The 14,647-nt window shown below is 49.7% G+C and overlaps 1 protein-coding gene across 4 annotated transcripts in view; it reads left to right on the top strand.

Moving 5' to 3' along the window:
* SCAI (suppressor of cancer cell invasion) overlaps positions 1-14,647 on the top strand; it is a 110,242-nt gene that overhangs the window by 76,384 nt on the left and 19,211 nt on the right. For all 4 annotated transcript variants that reach the window (XM_050926252.1, XM_050926251.1, XM_050926253.1 and 1 more), the window contains 3 exons: positions 10,238-10,339; positions 11,141-11,242; positions 12,506-12,584. In XM_050926252.1, the coding sequence (XP_050782209.1) occupies positions 10,238-10,339; positions 11,141-11,242; positions 12,506-12,584 (283 nt within the window). The remainder of the gene's footprint in view (positions 1-10,237; positions 10,340-11,140; positions 11,243-12,505; positions 12,585-14,647) is intronic.

Genomic DNA, 14,647 nt, shown 5'->3' with positions numbered 1-14,647 from the left:
TCCGTCGACTACCGCACCGCAGAGAGGGCGGTTGAGTCCGGACCAGCCTAATTCCCCGGACCTCAGCAGAGACATATGCCTCCCATCAACACCGGAGGCGTTCGAGGCGGCCTCAGACCTAATGGGTCTCCCGGCACCGGCCTCCCCCCATCATAGGGAGTTGCCTACTATGGTCCGTCCACCAGTACAATCTAGAGGCAAGCCAGCCATGCTGTCGCCTCCCTCCCTGCACTGTGCTGTGAAGGCGGCACCGGACCAGATGAGAGGCTCCCTGCCGCCTCCGCACCGCTCTCCATCGGCACCGGGTGCTGCTCCCCCCCCAGGTCCTCATACTCAGAGACCTCAGACTCAGAGACAGATTCCTATCGCTCCAGCTGGTCGCGGAGCAGGAGATCGGTTTCGGGGGTGAGCCACCAACGTTACCCGCAGTGGCAGTAACAATGGCAGTCGCCCTCGCAGTGGCCATTTTGGACTCCCTGGGCCTACCATCAGTCGGTAGGCCAGGCGTTTGGCCCTCGATCACGGTTGGCTTCGGTGTTCTCGACGTCGGTGTCCCCGGCGCAGCTGCCTCCCCCACTGGCATCGTCGCCGGGCAGGGGTGTGCCATTGTCAAGTTCTGCACCCCCTAACCGGGCAGCGGCACTGGCAGCGGCTCCAGTTGGGGCTCCACCGGCACCGCATGAATACATCAAGTCGCTCGTTGGCGACCCCGGTACCAGCCGCGGTGCCACATTTAGACTCGGAACCGCTCCACGTAATCTCCTCATCGTCCTCCCTGGACAAGGCGGTCTTGGGCACAGCTGCGGCAACGGCCCTAGAGGACACTCGAATCCTCCAACAATTGCTTCGGCGAGCAGCTCAGAGCCTCACAATCCAAGCGGAGGAAATCGAGGTGGACGCGGACCCTGTAGTGGACATTCTGGCTCCTTCAGGGCCTTCCAGGGTGGCCCTCCCACTGATAAAGACTATAGCGGATACGTCCCGCACCCTATGGCAAACACCAGCGTCATTGGCCCCTACTGCCAAGAGGATGGAGCGGCGCTACTTCGTCCCCTCTAAAGGGCACGAACACCTGTACACCCACCCTCCCCCCAACTCCCTGGTGGTAGATGTGGCTAACCAGCAGGAGCGTCAAGGGTTTCAGGGGGTCAACACCGAAGAGCAGGGACGCGAAAAGACTTGAGCTCTTTGGCAGGAAGGTTTACTCCATGGGGAGACTACAACTCCGCATTGCCAACCAGCAGGTAATAGTAAGCCGATATGGCCACGACACGTGTTCGGCCATGTCGAAGTTTGCAGAGCTCCTTCCCCAGGACTCGAGATCAGAGTTTTTAGCCCTAGTGGAGGAGGGCAAACTGATCTCTTGGGCCTCCCTCCAGGCTGCCTTAGATGTGGTGGACTCAGCCTCGCGCACCCTGGCAACGGGCCTGGTCATGCGGCGGGAAGCCTGGCTCCAGGTCTTGGGCCTGCCCTACGAGGTCCAGCAGACAATTCAAGACCTCCCCTTCGAGGGGCAGATGCTGTTTTCGGAGAAAGCGGACAAACGTCTCCATAGCTTAAAGGACTCAAGGGCCACAGTTCTCTCGCTGGGCTTGCATACCGCTGTGACCCAGCACAGACAATTTAGGCCACAGGCGGCCCTTTGCCCATACCAGCCACAGACTCGCCAGGATCTGGGGCACAGGCGAGGCAGAAATGGCAGGAGGCATCACCAGCGCCACCCCTCCGGCCAGGCATCTGGCCAATCGAGACCACCCTATTTGATGGTACGGTCGAGGGCGACCTACCAATCGAGACTCTGAATCCTTCCACCCCTACCTTCTACTGTGTCTGCTCCCAAATTACGTCGGACAGCTGGGTACTCCGCATGGTAGAGAGGGGATATTCTATCCAGTTCTCCTCCCTTCCGCCCCACCAACTCCCCTCCCCGTCCCTCTTCAGGGACCCATCTCAAGAGCAACTTCTAATTCAAGAAGTGCAGTCCCTCATGGAGGCGGGCGGTGGAGGAAGTCCCGCAGGAGCTCAGGGGCAAAGGCTTCTACTCCCGGTATTTCCTAATACCGAAGGCAAAAGGGGGCCTGAGACCCATCCTAGACTTGCGGCGGCTGAACAAGTTTGTGCGAAAACTCAAGTTCCACGTGGTCTCCCTGTCCTTGATTATCCCCTCCCTGGATCCAGGAGATTGGTATGCCGCCCTCGACTTAAAGGACGCCTATTTCCACATCGCCATAATTCCACGGCACTGTCGGTACCTCAGGTTCGTCGTGGCCAACATCCATCTGCAGTTCACGGTGCTCCCATTCAGCCTGTCAGCTGCTCCCAGGGTCTTCACGAAGTGCATGGCAGTCGTGGCAGCCTTCCTGCGCAGACGGGGCATCCAGGTATTCCCCTACCTGGACGACCGGCTCATAAAGGGCCGCCCCAAGGAGCAGGTAGAGACCCAGGTGGTGTTCATCAGGCGGACCTTTCTCGATCTTGGCCTCCTCTTGAACGAAGCCAAATCCACCCTGTCTCCGACGCAACGAATAGAGTTCATAGGAGCAGTTCTGGACTCCACCCACGCCAAAGCGTACTTGCCAAAAGTCCAGGTTCCGTGCAATTTCCAAGCTCCTCCTCGAACTGCACTGCACCCCAGTTACCACGGCACGAGTTTGCCTCCGGCTGTTGGGCCACATGGCTGTGTGCACCTATGTGGTGGTCCATGCCAGACTCCAGCTTCACCTGATGCAGTCCTGGTTGGCGACAGTTTATCACGCGGTCAGGGACCCCCTGGACTCAGTGGTGTCCGTTCCCCAGTTGGTGCTGAGCTCGCTACGGTGGTGGCTCAACCTGCGGGAAGTCTGCATGGGTGTCCCCTTTGCTCCTCCGCAGCCCTCCCTCTCCCTGGTGACGGACGCCTCGGATCGAGGTTGGGAAGCGCACCTGGGAAGCCTCAGGACGCAGGGCTTGTGGCTGCAGGAGGACCTCGAGTTGCATATCAGTGTCAGGGAGCTGAGAGTGGTCTGCCTGGCGTGTTTGACCTTTTGGTCTCAACAGGCTGGCAGGTGTGTTTCAGTCTTTCGGACAACACGGCGGCAGTTTTTTATATCAACAAACGGGGGTGCACGCTCCTTCCCCTCTGCAGGGAAGCCCTTGTGTTGTGGGATTTCTGCATTCACAAAGCCACTTACCTGACGCGTTCTATCTTCCGGGGGAGCAGAACGGTTTGGCAGACACCCTCAGCTGCTCGTTCCAGGGTCACAAGTGGTCCCTCCAATGGGATATGGTGCTCTCAATTTTCCAACTCTGGGGCTTTTCCCCGGTTAGACCTGTTTGCTTCAAGGGAAAACAGGAAGTGCTGACGGTTTTGCTCCCTCCTGGGCCGCAGTCGGGGGTCTCTGTCGGACGCCTTCCTACAGCCGTGGGAGGACGGTCTGCTCTACGCCTTCCCTCTGATCCCCTTGATACACAGGGTGCTTTTAAAGATTCGCAGGGATCACGCCAGGGTAATCCTGATAGCTCCAGCGTGGCCGCGCCAGCATTGGTTCACGTCACTCCTGCACATGTCAATTCAGGCGCCACTAACGCTGCCCCTACTCCTGGACCTGATCACACACGACCGGGGCCCTCTCCACCATCCAAACCTTGAGTCCCTTCACCTCACAGCCTGGATGCTCCATGGCTGAACCCGGTGGAGTTGCAGTGCTCCCAGCAGGTCAGGCAGGTGCTGCTAGGTAGCAGGAAACCGTCCACTAAGGCCACCTACCTGGCCAAATGGAAGCGCTTCTCCATATGGTTGGGTCAGTGGGGTCACAACCTGGTGGGGGTACCAATTCCCGATGTCCTTGACTATTTGCTTCACCTAAGACGACTGGGCCTCTCCCTTTCATCCATTCGTGTTCACTGGGCAGCCATATCCGCTTTTCATTTGGGGGGGGTGTGTGCCTTGGTGTTTGCGAACCTGCTGGTTGGGCGTTTCCTCAAGGGACAGGCTCTTCCCGCATGTGCATCAGCCGACCCCTGCCTGGGACCTGAATCTGGTCCTCTCTGCCCTCTCGGGGCCTCCCTTTGAGCCTCTGGCTTCGTGCTCCCTGCTGTACCTGTCGTACAAGACCGCCTTCCTGGTGGCGATCACCTCGTCTCGACGGGTGTCGGCGCTTCGAACGTTGACATCTGAGCCCCCGTACACAGTCTAATACAAGGACAAGGTCTAACTTAGACCTCATCCAGCTTTCCTACCCAAGGTCGTTTCACAGTTCCACATGGGCCAAGATATCTTTCTGCCGGTGTTTTATCCGAAACCACATGCCTCCAGCGAAGAGCGGAGGCTACACTCCCTGGATGTCCGCAGGGCCTTGGCTTTTTACATAGAGCGTACCAAGCCATTCAGATGCTCGACCCAGCTCTTTATCGCAGTGGCAGAAAGGATGAAGGGGCTCCCGGTCTCCTCTCCGCGAATCTCTTCATGGATCGCGACCTGCATCCGGGAATGCTACCGCGTAGCTAAGACCCCTGTCCCTCCGGTCACGGCCCACTCCACTAGGGCGCAGGCCTCCTCTGCGGCTTTCCTGGCTCACGTTCTGACTCGGGAGACTTGTAGAGCAGCCACGTGGTCCTCCATCCACACGTTGTCTTCTCACTATGCCATCACGCACCAGGCTAGGGATGGTGCAGCCTTCGGTCGCGCAGTACTCCAGTCAGCAGTGATCTCTGACCCCACCTCCTAAGGTTAGGCTTGTGAGTCACCTACTTTGAATGGACATGAACAACCACTCGAAGAAGAAAAAACGGTTACCCACCTTTTAGTAACTATTGTTCTTCAAGATGTGGTGTTCATGTTCATTTCAACACCCACCCTCCTGCCCCTCTGTCGGAGTGCTGGCAAGAAGGAACTGGGGGTGGAGGGTTGGTGGGTCCCTTTATAGGGCACCGTGGTGGTGCCACTCCAAGAGGCACCTGGACCGACCCTACAGATGCTGCTAGGGGAAAATCTTCCGGCTGGTGTGCACACGGCATGCGCACAGCTACTTTGAATGGACATGAACACCACATCTCGAAGAACAACAGTTACTAAAAGGTGGGTAACCATTTTTTTTCCAGATGTCAGAGCTCTTTGTACTGTTACAGTACCATCCGCAGCAGACTTTTCCCAGACATTTGGGCTTTCACAGGAGGAGATCTAGACCAGTATTTCTCAAATACGGCCACCAGGGACCTTTCTTGAGGCCACAGCCTCCTGGGCTGGGTGGGAGTAGCAAAGCACCCTGCCTTGGTGTTGGTTGCTGGAGCTGCCAGCAGGGATTGGGCCCTGCCACCCTCTGGAGTCACCTAGGGTACACAGTGGTGGACCAGGCAGCCAGTGAGTTCCCCACCTTTCCAGGGGTGGTGGGGCTCAGGCTTTGGGCTTGAGCCCTGGAATGGTGGGGTGGCAGGCTCTGGCCGGCGGGCTCCAGCCCTGGGCTCTGGCTGCGCGGCAGCAGGCCCCAGGCTCCGGTGGTGGGGCTTTAGGCTCTATTCCCCGCTGTGTCCCCAAGCTTAATTTGTCCCCAGGCGTGGTAGGGCTGAGTAAGTCCACTGTGAAAAGTGATACTTGTATGTTTAATATCACTTTTCACAGCAGACTTACTAGCTAGCAATAAATAATTATAACGATTTGGACGTGTGTGTGTGCATATTTATTTGGTTTTCCTAAAGCTAATTGTTTTAGGAAAGTGTGAGACCAGCCACCAACAATCACTCTGAGGCCACCAAAAAGTTTGTCCTGAGACCCCCTGATTTAGACCTCAAAAAAGGTCTACAATCCCCTTCTGCAACGTCTGCACCTCCCACTAATAAACAGTTTTGACACTTTAATCAAGGGCTCTGAACAACTTTCTTTCCCAGATCCTGTGCTGTACAAGCTATACTTTCTCACTTTCTCCCTGCCTGGGAACAGGTTACCTCTGGTAAATGGGTATTGGTAGAGCCCTGCAAATCTGAGAATATCCACTTCATATCTGCAAATATCCCCGGACCATTTCTGAGGATAGTAGATCAGATGCAGATATGATTGCGCAGGGCTCTTCTCACCAACGATGCCTGGCCTGCGGTATCCAGCTTGGACAGCCTGTGGGGTGCAGCACGCACTGGGCTGGAGGCCAGCAGCCAGTGGCTGGGGCTGGGCAGTAGGCCTGTCCAGCATCCACTCACCGTGCAGCTTCCTGTCCAGCAGCTTGGGCCTCTTGGGTAGCGCCAGCGTCCACACCATGGCCTGGCAGCAGTGGCTGTGCTCTCAGGCCTGTCCCACAAGCTCCTGGGCAGCAGGGCCCAGCCCCAGCCATGGGGATCGGAGCGGGTGGGACCCTGGTGCCCCACCCCTCCGCCCCATTGTGATGCGATAAGCACTGCTGCTGATTGCCATTCTTAGCCCCTGGGAGCAGCATATGATGCAAAGTCCCTTCTGCCATCCCCTCCCCGCATGCTGCCCCTTCTTCTTGAGACCCTGCCTCCATGCTACTCCTTACCTCCAATCCCACCCTTGTGCTGCCTCTTCCCTGTAAGACCCTGCACCCCCCCCCCCGCTTGCTTCCCCTCCCATGTCACTAGATGGCTTGCTGCTGTGGGTACAGATGTGGATACAAGTAGAAGACGGATTGCACGTTGATCCTGGTGGATGTGGATCCACATTTTTTGTATCCGCACAGGGCTCTAGGTGTTGGAGGTGATCAGTGTGGGATATTCTATCCACTTCCAGACTCTTCTCCCCCACCCCACCCCGGCACCCTCATTCTCTGTCCCTCTTCAGGGACCCCTCTCACAAAGATCTCTTAAAACAAGGCATCCAGTCTCTCCTACTCTTGGGGTCGGTCGGACCTGTTCCCCCAGAGTTCATTGGAACAGGGTTTTATTCCAACTATCTCCTCATTCCCAAGGGGGCAGAGGATGGAGACCAATCCTCGACCTCAGAAACCTGGACACCTAGCACTTTCCCAGCACTTCAGCATGGTGACACTAGCTGCCGTCATTCCAATTAGATATGGGAGACTGGTTTGTTGCCCATACATTTCAGAAATACTATATGAGAAATTATGGATACTCACTGATATGCTTCAAAGTCTGTGACCAGACACAGGGAGAAACTGGTTTTCTCCTGAACTTGAGAGAAGGCAGCTAGCAACCTGTCTCCAATGTAAATTGAGCAGCATGGAATAAAAACGGGGAGACTTATTTACATAGGAATCAGCAGGGGGATTGAGACTGCCCTGACAACACTGTGGCCCTGTATCCTGCTATGTGCTTACCTGCTCTGCCTGTGTTCCTCAAGACCTTGCTTAAACTGCAACAGGAAAGGGAGGTTATCCTCATTACACCATTCTGAACAACACAAGTGTGGTACAAGAACCTCCTTCACTTTTTGGCAACGCCTCCCAGACTTTCTCTCACGAAGGATTTCCTGTCCCAGAACTCTGGGACCCTGATGTATCTGAACCCCCTCTCCCCTGAATCTGAGAGTATGGTTCCTAGATGGTTCTTGAGCATGGGGCTAATATGTTTGGATAAGGTCTAGTCAGTTCTCCTATCTAGCAGGAAACTCAGGACTCGCAAAACTTACCTTCAAAATTAGAAATACTTCCATTCCTGGTGTTCTCTGATGCTGGTATAGACTGAAGAGGTGTTCTGCTTTCCAAAATCCTAGACTAACTATTGGATTTGTAGACATGCCGTCTAGCAATGAGTACATTTGCCCATTGTCGCTGCCTTCCACTTTTTGAGGGCTTTTCAGTTTTTTGCCCATCCTATTACAGGTCTGTTTCCTCTTACGCGGGGGTTCCATTCCACGGTTAGCGCGTAAAGCGAATACCGCGTATAGTCAAAATTACACTGAGTTGAATGGCGGGCGGAATTGCCTGCACTACAGAAACAGTATTTAAATTGTTATTCTCTTTTGTTTTTGCCGACCGTGTAAAGCTGAAATTGCGCATGTTAAATGCGCGTAAGGTGCGACAGACCTGTACAGCCAGATTCCTCCAGGGCTTACATGACTTGTTTCTCTGGTATGGTCTTTGGCCCCCCAGTGGGAATTTTTAATTTGGTTCTCAGTGCCCTAAGGAAAACCCCCTTTGAACTGATGGCTACCTGTTCTCTCCTCCACTTCTCCTGCAAGACTTCATTCTTTATAGGCATCACTTCACGTAGACATATGAGAGAACTCAGTGCTCTGATGGCAGACACACCATTTACTACCTTGTATAGAAATATGGTTATGCTATATCACATCCTTGCTTCTTCCAAAGGTATCTTTTGGAATATCGTATTAATCAAGAGTTCCACATACCAAGTACTCAAAGCATCATGCTTCCAGAGAGGTGGCCAGCCTACATACACTATATGTCCAATTGCTCTTGCCTTCTACGTGGACAGGACTAAGATCATCTGGGCCTCTCCCAGATTATTTGTAGACTTTTCACAGAGGGAATGACAAACAGTTTACACTCAGTCTTGAAATGGGTTTCAGGTCTCTCTTTAACCTGTTATGAATCCGCTGGGATGCAGCCCCTTCATGGAGTGACAGTACATTCCACTAGAGCTCAGTCCACATCTGTAGCTCTCCTGAAAGACGTTCCCATAACAGAAACTTGTAGGACTGCAATTTTGGTCTTCTGTTCATGCCTTAGCCAAGCATTGTGCCATTTTACCTGCTTGGAGGGATGATGCTACATTTGGTGATGGTCCTTTGAATTGTCTTCAACTGGTCTCCTCGTTGAGTTACTGCTGGGGAGTCTTCTGTGGTGGAGCACCTATAGGGACACATACCTGAAGAAGAGGTTAGTTATCTTGCAGTAACTTTGAGTTCTTCAAGATGTTTTGTTCGTATGGGTACTCCACTTCCCTTCCCCTTTTCTCAGCTGTGGAGCTCTGCTTCACACTCAAGAAGGAACTGAGTGACACGACAGCATGTTCGTGCCTCTTGTTATATGCCCTCATTTGGAGGCACAAGGTGCTGCTAGGTGCAGCCTTGCACACAGTGCTTTGCATTCTTTAGTCAAGAGCACGTGGGCACATCCTTCGAAAGAGCACCCATAGGGACAAAACTGCTCAAACTCAAGTTACTGCAAGATAAGGGACCTCTCCATGTCAGCCCACTGCCGCATAACTTTTTTACCACTTGTATCCATTATGCTAGTTAAGAATGATCTCTTCTATCTGATACCCAAAGCCTGCTGTTCACTGTAGTCATGCACAGACTCACCCGGCGACGCCTCCTACTGGCGTCCTGGGAATTAGCTCTTTTTCCAGCCTTGGAGCGCCCTCTGCAGGCCGAAGTCTCGTCACTCACTGCTTTGGCCCCCATGTCCGCCTGGACCCGGTGCCACTTTCCTCAGGTGCTGCCCCCCAGGGAGTACTCCCACTCTCTGGGTCTCCCCACCCAGGGGAACCCCCTACCCACCATCCCGACCTCACCTCAGTCGTAGGTTACTGCTAGTCACCAACTACCCCCGGCGCCCTGGGGCAGACTGCAGTATAAGCCACTCATCACAGGCAAGGCTGGGTTTGGACCTGCTGCCTCTACCTACAGTGAGGCTGCCCCCTGCAACTCTAGTACCTGTTTGGCCTTATACTAGGCTGCAGCCTGGGGGGTTTCCAGGCGGGAGCTCCCCGGCTCCTGTGGCCTTCCCTCAGCCCTGCTGCACTCCAGGTACCTTTTCTAGCTCCCCAGCAGCCAGGCCTGTCTCCCTTCCTGCTAGAGGAGATTGTGTGTCTGCACAGCTGAGGCTGCCTCCCCAGTCAGCCCAGCCTAAGGCTCCCAACCCCAGCCCTCTCGAAGGGCTGGTTTTTAACCCGTTCAGGCTGGGAGTGGGTGACCACCCTGCTACATGCATATTTAAGACATGCTAGTGCCATGTCTTTTGTGGGACAGTGTCTGGAAAAACCCGATCTGTTGCATCACCTGTGATGTGACACTTCCATATGAGGGTCACATCACAGGTGATGCAACAGATTAATGTCTTTCCAAACAGCTTGGGGAAATTTTCTGTCTTTAGCTAACAGTGAGGTCAAATGGCTTTCATATCTCACCTCTATAATTTTTCCATGTCAGCAGTGGGGTTCAAGTATCTTAACCAAATGTTGGGCACTTTTTAGATATTGTATAGTTTTTCACTCTAATCTTTTCAGTACGCAGTTCGATGCTCTTACTTGGGTAATTCTTAGGAAACAGAGTACCTATTTACCCCATGCCAGACAGGATGCATTAGTGATGGCAGTGTTCCTCTTGCAGGTAAAGTTCAGTGAATTAACGGTTGATATGTTCCGAATGTTGCAAGCACTGGAAAGGGAACCAATGAACTTGGCTTCACAAATGAACAAACCTGGAATGCAGGTGAGTTTCATTTTCAGTTGCAAACTTGGCAACAGAATTCGATTAACTTTAGTCCATCTTCTCTGTATGTAGAGCATGGCAGCTATGTTGTTATAACTCTTGTTCTGATGCTTACAGAAAGTGGGTTCAAACTCTAGAGTTGAACCTGGCTAACAGTGGCTTCTCTATTATATGTGGAAGCTTCAGTAGCAAGTATTGTTTGGTTCTAACGGAAAGACTTTATCTTGTTTGCTGTCCTCCAAAAGCCCCTCTGTTTTCTTTTTGCTTATTGGACTTTCAGTTTGTCCCTCTCATTTGGGTCATCTCTGTTAGTATAGTCTAGAGTAGATATTTAGGATGCATTTTGTGTTTCATCTGTAGACAAAGGGGAGAATTGCCAGTCCTTGTTTTTTGTCAGCACACTTTACAGCAGTAAAAAACGTGGAGCTAGAATGAGGCTGATGTGTGCTTTTATCAGGGAGTGTCCTTAAAAATGTGGTCAGGGAGCTTTATTAAGGGATTGGGAACTAACTGAATTGGAGACTGCATTTTCTCACCTTGTTCTCTCAAAATTACAATCCAGGATTAAAGCAGGATTTGGGTGGCAAGTTAAATTGAGGGTTAAGCCTGAATACTGACTGTCAAACGGCTTCTGACCTGAACTTTGTTACTGTGGTACTCAGTAGAGAATCCTACATAGGCAGACCGATATGTTAGGGGAGCACAGTGTAGATGAATATTCAGATAAATGGAAGTTTAAAGATAAAGATATATTAGGAATATACATGGTGTGCTTTTTTTGTTTTGTTTGTTTTTAAATAGGAGTCGACTGAGAAACCTGCTAGGCGGGAAAATCCCCATAAGTACTTACTGTATAAACCTACCTTCAGCCAGCTGTATACGTTCTTAGCAGCAGCGTTCAAGGTTTGTAAAATCAGGTGTATTTGTCAATTGATTTAAAAAAAAACAACTCTGGAATGGTACACTTTGCTAAAAAAAAAAAAAAAAAAAAAAGTAACTAAGTCAAGAAAACCCCTTTCTTTTTTTATTTTTCCTGAAAACTAAGGCTTTAACCTTTTGTCATTTACTTTACAATTTAAAAAGGCTACTAATCTCCATCTTCTTCATAGGATGGAAATTTTAATGACTTATTTGTCTGTCTTAGTGGCAGATTATCTGATCTAAATATATAAGTATCTTTTACTAAGAATTCTGCAAAAGTAGTGGCTAAATTCATTTCCAGTTAATATACTTGTAGGGCCCAGTATATTTAATTGTTTGTACCAACAGCAACTGGGGGATTTAGTTGCTAAAAACAACTTGTTTCTTTACAGAGGAAGCAGTGTCACAGCTGATGAGCCTAAAATGAAACTTCCTGGCTGTGTTTGGTGTTCTGTGTGCCTGCATGCTCAGTCTCTCCCCCAGAAAGCAGGGGTCTCTGATATGTCGGTGCTCCCATGCAGGGTGTGAATGGAAAGGTGGCACATGGATGCATATGCATTGCTTGCACAGACTCATGCAGGATCCAGCACCCTGTGTTATTTTTTGGCAAGTTGCCCAACTGAGAAGTTTTGGGATATTATTTTTGTTGCAGGCCCTTTTTTGCTGGAGGAGAAGGGTAACGGGGAGCCAAGACTTCCTTCAGAATTCTGGGACAGCTGGAGATTGTCTTCTTCCAAAGGGACCTTGGCTTAACTCTTAGATTCCACATTCCAGGAAATCTGTGTCTCACTAGATATTAGGGAAGAGGGGATGTGTGGGAAATGGTGCTCTTACAGCCTCTGAACCCGGCGTATCAATCAGATATTTAAAAAGATACAACTGAGTACCTCTGCAGCACGCATCACTGTGTGTACCCATATGGATCATTTGTTTGCCTGTTCTGTACATTCCCTCTGAAGCACCTGGCATTGGCCACTGTTGGAAGACAGGATACTGGGCTTAGATGAACCGTTGGTCTGACCCAGTATGTCTGTTCTTATCCCAAAAGCCCATTGATTCACGAAGTGTCTGTGTAAGCGATATAGATACATGCAAAAGAGCCACATAAGGGTGAAGGGCAGCCGGGGCAGGGGAGTTGCACCTGTAAATACCAATGATTTTATCAGGCTGATACAGAATGTACATAGCATGTTACAATAACTGTCTGAATTTTCCTCCTGCCCCTTTCCTTTGCTTGAATTTCAGGAGCTGCCTGCAAACAGCGTGCTGCTGATCTACTTGTCGGCTACTGGCGTGTTTCCCTCAGGTCGTTCGGATAGTGAAGGTACAATAAAGGAATGCTCCCTGTCATGAGCAGGGCTTGAATTTGCTTTATATTTCAGGATAAATGGCCCACAGAGATCTCGCAAAACTCCTTTTAAAGGACAAGTCCAATTTCTTATGCCCATCTACCTACCAAGACTTGCTTTCTTTTGGACACACAGCAGCTAATTTTATGTGTTTAGCACACAATAACCTACTGACTTGAAATCTTTTCAAAGGACATGACCAAGTTTTTGGAAGATCTGAAATATTAAAAATGTCACAAGTTTTGAAGACACATGGCTCAATTGGCCAATCAGTGAAGAGTTACCATAATAAAATGGTTCAACATCTGGCATTTACTTCAGATTGGAAAGATCAAAATAGATGTTCAGGAGAACGGTGGCAAAATGGCTGACGGGCTTTCTGCAGAGATTGTTGTACTCCTTATACATTTATTGATGTGACAATTCAAGCTCTTGTCATGATTTTAATAATTCCCCTCACCTCATCTTCCCCTGTTGTTCAACCCAGCAGAATATTGGGATGCAGATACAGTCTAAAAATCTAAAACTGGCCAACTACTGCAAATGCAGTCAAAAGATTGTTACTTTTCTATAACTTACTTTAAAGGAAGAAATTATTTGAAACATCCTAAATATTGTATACCCTTCATCTGTTTGAGACTTGCATTCCTTTATAAGATGCATGCTTGTTTCATCTTCCTTGCATGATTTGTGAATCTTTCAAAATGCTAAAAGAAAAAAATCCCTGCAAACTTTCTATTGTGGCAGTGATTTTTTTTTTAATTACTTTTAACATCTTACAGTGTGATGCAACCCAGACAGTTTGGTCTTAACTATATTGTGTCCCTTGTAACCTGCATTGTATCCAACTTCACTGCATGCTTTGTTCTAACTTGCTACTCTACTGTAGAGGCACCCAATCTTTGTCCTATGGAGAGCTCCATAAGCAACTTTTCAGGTCCCAGGGGCTTGCATGATGAATCAGATTGCAGTCAGTCGTGTGTGTATTGTTTTTAAATAGGAAAGTGTGGCCTGCAAAAACTAAAATTCCCAGCATGTAGTGCTCTGTATTAAAGAAGAGGGAGCCACAGGTTGCATTGTTAAATTATATAGACCAGTTTTGGCTGACAGGTCACACTTAAGCCACGTGTGACAGCACTAAATGAGTTTGCTCTGTTCCTGACATCTTAAAGCTTCTCTTACAAGTAAAAAGTAATTGTTTATTGAGGGGAAGGGGTTTTCAGGTGTAGACAAGGAAGGACTATCTGCAAATGAAATAAGTGATGAAATCCAACTGTGCAGAATTAGGAAATACAGTATATATGCAGTTCTCGCATTAACGCTAGAAGAGTTCCATTACTCCCACTAAACTGAGAAATATATCCTTGTCTGTACCAGCACACTCTTGCAGGGACCATTGATGTTTCTGTGGAGACAGCAATTTTTTAAATTTCTACACTGTCCACCAGTCAGCCCAGATGCTGTGCCCAATGGAATAATCACTAACCTTGCAGTAGGACCAGACAAAACAGTGCAACATAGCTTTTAAAACTGTATAATATTTTATTATAACTTCAGAAACAACAGAATTCCAAAGACTAGCTGGCCATCACTTTGGATCTGAAACCTGGCTGATAATGTTGGATTGTTACTAGGTTTAAAAACCAACTTTTCTTCAATTTATGAGATTTATTTGTAGAGCTCCTAGTAGTGCTCTGATGGCTGCAAAGACTGGTATTGTGGCTGCCCTGGGAAAGTTCAGGTTTTGAAATTGATTGATCTTAACTCCTTAGAAGGACAAATTCTAACTCTGAAATATATTGATTCAAGTCGTATTTAAAATTTGTCTTGATTTGTCCTGTATGAAATATATGTAAAGTTCTTTTCCTGTCCCCGGTGCATCTGTTGACCTAGATGTGCATTCCTTTTACTACATAGCCTAATGGGTTACAGTAGATGTCTTGATTCTGATTTCTACATTGTTTTGAAGAATAAGTGAATAATGTGGAAGTTACAGCATGCGCAGTATTACCAGACCAGAAGGTTAGTCACTGAAATG

This window comes from Gopherus flavomarginatus, chromosome 17, assembly GCF_025201925.1.
Source record: "Gopherus flavomarginatus isolate rGopFla2 chromosome 17, rGopFla2.mat.asm, whole genome shotgun sequence".
NCBI lineage: Eukaryota > Metazoa > Chordata > Testudines > Testudinidae > Gopherus > Gopherus flavomarginatus.
This window is presented reverse-complemented; position numbering and strand designations above follow the sequence as displayed.